The sequence below is a fragment of the Salmo trutta genome, chromosome 26, assembly GCF_901001165.1.
Source record: "Salmo trutta chromosome 26, fSalTru1.1, whole genome shotgun sequence".
Taxonomy (NCBI): Eukaryota; Metazoa; Chordata; class Actinopteri; order Salmoniformes; family Salmonidae; genus Salmo; species Salmo trutta.
The window spans coordinates 19,302,766-19,313,572 of record NC_042982.1 but is presented as its reverse complement, the minus strand read 5'-3'; the positions used below and the strand labels follow the sequence as shown (position 1 = coordinate 19,313,572).

The 10,807-nt window shown below is 42.2% G+C and overlaps 1 protein-coding gene across 1 annotated transcript; it reads left to right on the top strand.

Moving 5' to 3' along the window:
- The first annotated feature begins 3,152 nt into the window (after window positions 1-3,152).
- On the top strand, window positions 3,153-9,425 carry zgc:153372 (arsenite methyltransferase). Its single transcript, XM_029715123.1, has 10 exons — window positions 3,153-3,279; window positions 5,221-5,351; window positions 5,712-5,862; window positions 6,095-6,231; window positions 6,374-6,443; window positions 6,602-6,683; window positions 6,903-7,034; window positions 7,200-7,342; window positions 8,390-8,473; window positions 8,664-9,425. The coding sequence occupies exons 1-10, from the start codon at window positions 3,250-3,252 to the stop codon at window positions 8,763-8,765; spliced, it is 1,062 nt and encodes a 353-aa protein (XP_029570983.1). The 5' UTR covers window positions 3,153-3,249; the 3' UTR covers window positions 8,766-9,425.
- The last annotated feature ends 1,382 nt before the right edge of the window (window positions 9,426-10,807 follow it).

The following is a 10,807-nucleotide window of genomic DNA, read 5'->3' as shown; positions in this document are numbered from 1 at the left end:
TTTAGTAAATCGTATGCTTATTGGCCATATTATGGATATAGTTAGCATGCCAAAAGTTCCCGGATGTCGTACTAAATTCGCCAAAAATAATTTCCGTACTTTAGAGCCCATAATGCAATTGTTCAAGAAATGGGCGTGGCTTCACGGCGTTTTCAGATTTGAAGAAAATGGCGAAAAATATGCAGCCGACGTGCAACGACAGCGCATACAAATTCATTGCTTTAACTAATTATGACAACTGTTAACAAAATGTTGAGCAATTTAATAAAGTAATGACTTTTCCATTAAGTTACCTTACACGTTATGTTGGCTGACAATTTGTTTGCTACGCTGTCCTTACGAACCACATTGCAGTATGTACAGTGGCGGTTCTAGACCATTTCAACTGGGGGGGGGGGCAAGCTGGGGCCAGTTGTACTGTTAGAGGGGCCAGTTACAATTAGATGTTATTGTTGTCATATCGTTTTCTAAACTGCATTGCAGGCATTAGCAGGCAAAATACCATGTTCATAATCATCATCGTTGCCACTGTCTAATAACGGATGTAAAAAAAGAACGATAGCAAAAAATTGTTATGTAAAAAATGATTTCATACTCCACATTTAAGGGGGCCACAAGGGGGTCCAAAATTGTTGTCACAGGGGAACTGACCCCCCCCAGAACCGCTAGCTACCTAACGTTAGCTGGCTACTTATACATCAAACTTTCCAGTATATTAACTATAGGCTATCTAACTAACGTTAACTACCCAACGTTTATTGACTTATTATTCCCGTCATTTTTAGCTTAACTACATGGTATAGTCGTTGTGCGTTCTCAATGGACATTCGAGTGCTTTCGTAAATTCGGTCTGGCTATCTATTCCGATTTCAGAGCACTCTCGTCTGAGTGTACCAAAGCGCAGAATAATGTATTTAGAGCGGTTAAAATGCTCAGTGGTCTCATTTGTATCTGAAAGTAGCTAGCAAACTAGCCAATGTTAGCTTGGGTGTTTGACTGCCGTTGTAAGGTCAGAACGCTGAAATCAACCCTACTCCTTAGTCCGAGCAAGAGTGACAACTCTGAATTTACGAGCGCACTCTGGTACTCCAGGTTGAATTTAAGAACACACCTGAATTCGTAAAATGTCTAACTAGTCATTTGTAATGCTAGCTAGCAAGAGGTTGCATAGCAACAGCAGCAACTTCCGGTAGACAGACGAAGAGCTAGAATGCTCAGTAAATGTAAAAACAAAAAAGCAATACGCACCATAAAACTTATTGACAAACTAAAAATATATCTCCATATGTAATACCCCCGTGTGTTAGGTTTATGCACTCTTGTTTGTATATTTCTGTTTTTGTATTTGTTGTGTTTATAATAAAAATGTAAAATACATTAAATAAATATATATATATATATATATGTATATATATATATATATATAGCTCAACTGAAAGGATACTGTTCGTTTACAATATACTGAAATTAACTAATAGTATATAGTATGTTAGTATGGGTATTCGAACACAGTTGATGTTTGGGTTTCAAAGTGGAGACTGGAGGCGGACGTCACGCTCCAAAGAAATCGAGGAATCCTGGAGAAAGAGAGCGCGCTTGTTTGAAATGGAAAAGCGTCGTGGTAGCTATTGATAAAGAAGAACATGAAGACGAAGCTGCGGCTTTACAAGTGGGATGCATTGTTGAGCGCTAACGTTACATCACGAGAGGTTTGTGCTGATTGTACGGAGATTGTGACAGCCGGTTAAATGGCGTCCCTTGACAAGGCAAGAACAAGTTGTGCGTCAGGAGAAGTGCAGTATTATCATAAGGAGAGTTATACTGGGAATACGAAGGAGGAATGGTGAAGTTCTCGGAGCGTGAGGCTTGCACGGAGGGCCAGGATAAAGATGAATCTGTGACAGTAGGAGTGAAGTTTTTGGAAAAAGTGGGCCCTTGCTTTTGGCTGATCCATTTGAGGATTCAGGGTGGGTGAAAATATAGTTGGGTGCTGTGGAATCGGTGAGGGTAACCAGAAGTGGTCTTGTGATAATTATGTGTTTCTGCTGGTCAGAGGGAGCAGGCGTTCCCGAGTTGTGCAGCAGTAAGGCACTGCATCTCAGTGCAAGAGGCGTCATTACAGTCCATGGTTCTAATCCAGACTGTATCACATCCGGCCGTGATTGGGATTTCCATAGGGTGGGGCACAATTGGGCCAGCGTCGTCCAAGTTTGGCCGGGGTTTGTAAATAAGAATTTGTTCTTAACTGACTTGTCTAGTTAAATAAAAATAAACGAATGGGGGCAAGAGATGTGAATTGTTTTGCTCTCAAGAAAAGAGCGCAATTGAAAGGAGTGATTACTGGGGTAGCAGTAAATGTGATAGCTGATCAACCGAACGGGAAGATTCCCGGTGTTTGTGATGCTCGTCGTACCAAACAGGGTAGCGTGGGCGGAGAAACAGAAGAGTTATTGTCTGTTCTCTTGACTTTTGATGTTGTCTTTGCCCGACAAAGTGATGTTAGGATATATCAATTATCCTGTACAAGGTTTTGTGCTGACTGCATTACGTTGTTACGGGTGTCAAGCTTATGGGCATGTGGCAGCATTGTGTAGGAGGAAGGTTCCTAGGTGTGCAGAAGGGCATGAGACAAAGGAATGTGTAGCATTGGGAGAAGTAGTGGTATGTGTTAATTGTAGGGGTTTCCATGGGGCTGGGGATCAGAAATGTCCCGTGCGAGAGAGGCAGATTGAGGTTTCCAGGGTAAGTGTAGTGCAGTTTTCATATGCTGAGGCAGTGAAGAAAGTAGTGGAAGATGGGTCAAGGGAGAGGGACCCTGAGCAGAGTGGTGTGAATAGTAGATCTGTACCAGTACAGAGGGATAAACCAACAAGTGATATATGTTTCAGTAAGATTGGATTTTGGGGATTTATAGTAATGCTTATCAACTGTACTGCAGAGTTACAGGGTGTGTTTAAATGGTTTTGTCCCATCCTTTCAGGTTGTCGTCATGAGGTAGGACTAAATACATTTAAATAGTGGAGTATGGTATTCATTATTATTTATTGTGAGTGTAGTGTTAGATGGTAGGGTATTTTTTGTTGTTGTTGAAAAAATAAATATATAAGCAAAGTATAAGGAAGTTATACTCCAGTCTAGTAGGTGGCGGTAATGCAACATGTATTGGATGCCAACCGCCGTTAAACCTCGAAGAAGAAGGATTTCAAAGTTCATCCTGAGTCTGCCGCTAAACAAAAATTATTTGTCAACATGTCAACACAAGTCCATGACAATGTCAAGGTAGGTTTGTTTTAAGATTACAACCAATCATGTAGCTACACTCATTAAAGGTAGCTAAAGAAAGACGTTGTTTTGATCTCCTAGAGTACCTCACCATGGTACCTACCCTCAGCCTAGGTATGTGTAATAAGTGTTGCACTTTGTTCCCTGCATCGATCTTTCAACACAACACCGCGCAACATGCCGTCGCCACTGTCTTGCAGTAATTGTTCTACACATTTTGAAAAGAAAGCAAAAGGGTTCAAAAGATTAGGTATTTTAGCGCTAACAGATGAGAGGTCAGCTAGAGTACTTTCCCCGGACATTACCCCACCACTACTGTCTGCATTTCTGTGTCCAGACTAAATTAATCAACGTTAACATGGTAAAATCAGGCTTCAAATAACCATTTCCTCCGTGACTCCTCCGGTCGTTATGTCAACAAAACAAGTGCATGACAATGTCACCGTAGGTTTATCCTTACGAAAAAAAAGATGCCGTCACAGTGCAGTAACTAGTATACTGTTGTATGTGTCGTTAGAGTGCAGTATGCTGAAAATACTGCGTCCAAATAACTTTTTTTAGCTACAGTAATTTATTCAGCAATTACTGCGTCCAAAATACCACAGTTGACTGCAGTTTCAAAACTGAAATCTTTTTTGTAAGGGTATTATCATATTTGCTATCAGAATAATGGTTAGGGCAGGCAACCCTTTTCCTGGTGTACTGCAGGATTTGGGTCCAACTAGGCACCACACCTGCCCGGCTGAGATAATTGATCAGTTCATTGATTGCCTAAATTCAACACACCTGGTCTTCCAGGTCAGTTAAATCAAAAAGAGTACGTGTCTGAGGCACTCCAGGACCAGGGTTGCCTACCTCTGGGTTAGGGGGTTGGCTTGACAGTCCCTGGACACGGGTTCCAATTCACAACAATATCATATCACGTTGCCTGGGGAGCAGACAGGTGAATTTAGAAATTGGAAACCTAGTCCACATTGTCTTGCACACCGTTGGGCGATCTCTCTGAAACAGATAAAGCCTAGTCCTGAACTAAAAACCAAACTAAATATTGAAAGTGATTTTTAGTCCATGACTAGGTTTAATCTGTGTCCAGAGACTGCCCCCATATTCAGCTAGACAAGGGCTTGATTTATTTTTATTTATTTAACCTTTATATATCCAGGTTAGTCTCATTGAGATAAAATCTATTTTTCAAGAGAGACCTTGTTCAATCAAGACACCAGCGGAGGGAACAATGTTTGGGACAAATAACAGACATACTGTAACATGTCTGTACAGTATGTTTTTGACGTAAACACAAATACATTTCAATTGCAGAAACATACAAATGTCATAAAAATCTATCATATGTACCATCGCATCAAGTCCTAATGACAATCACATTCCTCAGTAACATGTGAGTCAACAAAGGTTTTAAACTCCTCCAAGGAAACAAGATTCTGGGGTCTCAAGCTGGTCTGGAGAGAATTCCAAGACCACGGAGCTGATTAGCTAAAACACTTTTTGACATGATCTGTTCTGATTTTAGGAACCCGTTAAAACTAAGTAGGACTGAGACCATATCTGGTATTTATTTTCAGACCTTATTAAAGAAGAACAAAAATACTGTCAGTTTTACCAAAATTGCCTTAGATAATAATTCATATAGTATAGCAATGTTTAAGCCTATGTAGAGTCAACGAAGACTAGCCAACAGTGTGTCAGATGCTTTTGGTTGGTAATAAACCTAAGAGCTGCATGATACATGGAATCAAGTACATTCAGGGTAGTGCTTGAGGTCTGCATATAAATTACATCAAGGCATGTCCAATTGAATGAGTGTGCTTGTTCTAGATCAGTGGAACAGTTGTTGTGGACACCTAAGGACTGAGAGGTTTGGGAAACACTGGTACCAAGTATTTTAATAGTGACATTTATATATTTTCTTCTCTTCCTCAGCAATATTATGGTTCTCGCCTGGAGTCCACCTGTGATCTGCAGACTAGTGCTGCCTGCTCTCTACTCTGCAGGCCAATGCCCAAGAGTGCTATAGAGGCTCTCAATCTCGTTCACCCTGAAGTAACCAAACGGTATGATGATGACAATGAACCAGTTAATTCAGGACTGCTTCTGTTGAGAATGTATCTATTTGTGTAATGATACAGAAGTAGAATACATACATTTCCAACCAATATACATGAATAAAGACTAATATTGCAGTAAATGTGAAACTGGTTAGGACACACACTCTTTGTTCCAGATTTAGCAGACACTCTTATCCAAAGCGACTTAGTTAGTGCATTCATCTTAAGATAGCTAGGTGAGACAACAACAAATCACAGTCATAGTAAGTACATTTTTCCTCAATAAAGTAGCTATCAGCAAAGTCAGTGCTAGCAAAAGGGAAAAGTGTTTGTTCACGAAAGGCTATATATGTCATTTTGTTCTAGGTTCTTTGGCTGTGGTCTTCCTGTTCCAGAGAAACTTCAGGGCTGCAGAATCTTGGACCTGGGCAGCGGTTCTGGCAGAGACTGCTATGCCCTCAGTAAACTGGTTGGCGAGACTGGCCATGTCACAGGCATTGATATGACTGAGGAACTGGTATGTATAGCACCTAGACCTATATATTCACTCACCCTACATCTTCAGTAATCTAACAATCATTCTATTACATTGGTGTGTGATACTCTGCTTTCTTCTGTGGTAGTGTGTGGCTCAGTTGGTAGAGCATGGTCCTTGCAATGGCAGCATCATGGATTAAATTCACGCTGGGGTCATCAATACAAAAATGAAAGTGTAAAATGGGCTGCTAAATGTATTTTTTTGTGCTCAGATTCTAGTGTCCCGTAAATACATCCCATACCACCAGGAGAAGTTTGGCTTTGAGAAACCCAACACCACCTTCCTCCAGGGGTATATGGAGAAGCTAACTGCAGCTGGCGTTGAGAATGACTCTATGGATATCATAGTGTATGTTGAGGAACAATCATGTTAATTTACTATCAAAACAATGAGTCCTTCTTTCTCTTTTGATCGTTTATCTGTTTTACTGTGTCACAATCTGTTGGGAAAGTGAACAAAATCCCCTTCTTTTATCTACTGTTTCTTCCAGGTCAAACTGTGTCATCTGTTTATGCCCTGATAAGAAAACGGTTCTACGTGAAGCCTATAAGGTCCTCAAGGTAAGTTGTCCACCACACTGCCTGTTATCATTACATAACATGATTATTAAAAAGAGTATCCCTGGGCTTTATAAAATATAGATGGCAGTGACTGTGTCTCATGAAAAGTACTCCTTTCTTTGCCTGTGTCTCTCTCCCATCTCTCCTGTGTGATATAGGAGGGTGGTGAATTGTACTACAGTGACATGTATGCCAGCAATGTTGTTCCAGACCACTTAAAAGAAGATTCAGTTCTGTGGAGTAAGTGATCAAGTTGCACCTTCCTAGCAGACAAAGAATGTTTGGTAATGCATATTCTGCTTCTGTAGAAAAGCCTATCTCTTATCTTAAATATTTTTCCGTTTCAGTCTCATTGGTGACATCTCAATATACCCATGTGGTTTCGCTTGACCCGAGTGTGCCGTGCAAATTATAGAACTGCACTTCACACTGATGATGTTCTCTTTTGTTTTGTGATAGGTGAGGGAATGGGCGGTTCCCTCTATTGGCGCGACTTTATCTCATTGGTCCAGGAGGTGGGCTTCAGCACGCCTCACCTCATCTCAGCCAGTCACATTGAGGTCCACAACTGCGAGCTCAAAAAGAAAGCAGGTATATGCATCTCCATGACTGTCTAAGGCTGCTTACTGTAGGATGGAAAAAGTATGCAGTTCTTACGCTAACCTAACTAATAGCACATTTATTAATGTGGTCTAGAAGCATTTAGTATAAAAAATGTAAGCCTAGTCAGTCACTTCCATTTCCAATGTGTTGCAGGTGATATTAGCTATGCATCTGGAACTTACCGGCTCTTCAAGTTGCCCAAAAAGCTTGAGATGTCAAGTGCAATAGTGACCTACAAGGGGACAGTGCCTGACTACCCGTGTCAGCTGGAGTTTGACTCCTCCCACTGCTTCAAGGTATGTTGGTGCAAACACAGCAGGGCTCTCCAAGCCTGTTCCTGGAGAACTACCGTCCTGTAGTTTTCGCTCCAACCTCAATCTCGCTCACCTGATTCTAATAATTAGCTGGTTGATGAGCTGAATCACATTAGTTACAACAGGGGTTGGAGTGAACCTACAGGAGGGTAGCTCACTAGGAACAGGGTTGGAGTGAACCTACAGGAGGGTAGCTCTCTAGGAGCAGGGTTGCAGTGAACCTACAGGAGGGTACCTCACTAGGAACAGGGTTGGAGTGAACCTACAGGAGGGTAGCTCACTAGGAACAGGGTTGGAGTGAACCTACAGGAGGGTAGCTCTCTAGGAGCAGGGTTGGAGTGAACCTACAGGAGGGTAGCTCTCTAGGAGCAGGGTTGCGGTGAACCTACAGGAGGGTAGCTCTCTAGGAGCAGGGTTGTGGTGAACCTACAGGAGGGTAGCTCTCTAGGAGCAGGGTTGGAGTGAACCTACAGGAGGGTAGCTCTCTAGGAGCAGGGTTGGAGTGAACCTACAGGAGGGTAGCTCACTAGGAACAGGGTTGGAGTGAACCTACAGGAGGGTAGCTCTCTAGGAGCAGGGTTGGAGTGAACCTACAGGAGGGTAGCTCTCTAGGAGCAGGGTTGGAGTGAACCTACAGGAGGGTAGCTCTCTAGGAGCAGGGTTGCGGTGAACCTACAGGAGGGTAGCTCTCTAGGAGCAGGGTTGTGGTGAACCTACAGGAGGGTAGCTCTCTAGGAGCAGGGTTGGAGAGCCCTGAAACACAGCATAATAGGACTACCCTCACCTAAGCAATTTTCATAAAGGCAGCATTCTGTTTATGTAGCAAGGTCATGTTGTTCCCTTATTTTATGAACAATTGTTTTACTTGTGTATGCATACTGATACAGTAGTTGGTATGGACCACTGATACACACACCTTTTATACATACAAATTGATTCCACACTACATTAGGTCAATGCACAAACTGTGTAGGTTGTCTAGTATGTTAAGTGGATTTTTAATAATGCCTGTGATGTTGTGCTGTGCAGAAGGACGTGGCGCTGCAGGTGGATGGGGAGATGGCTGCTATCCTTCAGTGCTCTCGCTTCTCCCCGGACTTCTGCATTCAGAAGGTAGGTACCACTTTACAAAGGTTACACCTTATAGCTCTGTAATTACAATAGTAACAACATAGTACCCAAAAGCAATCAGGGACTGTATTATTATTATTTTTATTATTATTATAGGAAATAAAGCTACTCCGCAAATACCTCAACTGGCGTTTACTGGTGATCATTTGAATCCTGAACTGTCCCTTTTCAGTACGGCCACCTCAGCCCATTTCTGCTGGCCGATAAGCTGGGCTCCTCGGTGAAGCAGTGCTCCAAAACAGGCAAAGCCGCAGGAGGCTGTGGGGAGACCTAACTAACTACACCTGGATGACATCATATCCATGAAGGACCCTGCTCAGAGTGACAGGGTGTATGCCCCAATAGCCTCTCCTTCCTCCAGAAGTGTGCACTCATTCATTACTTCCCACAAATCTAAAATCATTGGATTGTTGTTGGCCTGGGCTATTGGGAGTTTCCACCATATTTCTTATACCAGTCATTTCATAACAGTGAAGGGAAGTGAACAAGTGCACTTGAAGGAGAGGTTATTTGGATCACCCAATGTGACAGAAAAGACGTCCATTTTGATGTCCGTACCAATGTAGCACAAATTATATAAAAATTGTTGTAGTGTTTCTTTTCAGACTGAAAAGCCTACTGTGCCTTGAAATACTATATTTTTCCTCCCATGTCCAGCTCATAGATTTAAATGGTAATGGTTATTTTATTATGTGACATTTGGAGCATTACCTGGATAATACATGAGACTGTGGCCTATATACTAACTTGTTTACACACTGATGTGGACGCCTAAGGCCCGCCCAGCCATTCAATGTAAAAATGACATTTGTAAAAAAAAGACTTGTCTTGTTAAATTCTCAAATTACATACACACAGGCTGAAGGTCCCACCAGCCCATACACATAGATCACTTGACAAACACACAAAGGAGAAGATAAATAATTCAACAAAACTGCCCGTTTCAGATATTTATTTGAATCTAGGAGTATTCTGTGTGGTGGGGATTTTGGGCCTGGCTAATGTGACCCACATTACTTAAAACGAGGTCAAATCATGACATCAGTGATCTTCAGGTCGGAGTCCTAGAAAGATGTTGAGTGTCCGACTTGGAATTCCGAGTTGGATGACCGTTCCGAGTTCCCAGTTGTCTTGAAAGCTCGGAAGTCAGAGATTTCCTAGTTCCCAGTTGTTTTGAATGCAGCAGTAGCCAGACTAGCAGGGTTTCCACTAGTTACCACAGCCATGATTAGTCGTGATTATATTATATTTTAGATTAGTTTAATAGTCACATGTACAGGGTTGCAGATGTAATTACAGGGTACAGTGAAAGGGGGAGAAGATAGCTGATTTAGTGGTGGCTATTCAGCAGCCTGAAGGTCTGGGGGTAGAAGCTATTGGCCAGTCTTACAGTTTTTGCCATGATGCTCATATTCTGCCCTTGTCTGAGTGATGGAGACAGGGAGAACAGGCCATAGCTCGGGTGGCTGGGGTCCCTGAGGATCTTCTTGGCCTTCCTGCAACACTTGGTGTAGGTGTCCTGGAGGGCAGGCTGAGTGTACCACCCACTGTAGCACCTTGTGTTCCCTGGTGGTGGAGTTGCAGCCAGACAGTTTGCTCTCAATGGTGCTCCTGTAGAACACTGTGAGGGCCCTCGGGACATGCTGAATTTCTTCAGCATCCTGAGATTAAATGGTCGCTGTTGTAAAAATGTATGAAAACTAAAATGAGCTTTTTGGTTTTAAAGTTAGGGTTAGTCAAGATTAGCAGTGTGGTTAAGGTTATGTTTAAAATCTTAGCAACCAGGAAATGGCAGAGCGATTTCTGCAAAGTGCATCTTTATGTGTTTCCCTTAAAGGCTTACCTTAATAATGTTACCTTACCTAAGGGAATTGTTTAAGGGTGTTGCATATAGTCCCTCAAACATTTCCTTAGATAAGGTAATCATTTAAGGGTTTAAGGTTAGAGTAGTGCACAAGTTTTCATATGCTGAGGCAGTGAAGAAAGTAGAGGAAGATGGGTCAAGGGGGAGGGATCCTGAGAGGAGTGGTGTGAATAGTAGATCTGTACCAGTACAGAGGGATAGGCCAACAAGTGATATGTGTTTCAGTAAGATTGGATTTTTAGCATTTATAGTAATGGTTATCAACTGTACTGCAGGGATGGATGTAAGTCGCAGAAAATTTAAATTGTGTTGGCAGCTGCAGATAAGTATTTGGGTGTGTGCGATTTGACATCAGAAGAGTTACAGGGTGTGTTTAAATGGTGATGTCCCATCCTTTCAGGTTGTTGGCATGAGGTAGGACTAAATAGTGCAGTAGGGTGGTGTTATTTTAA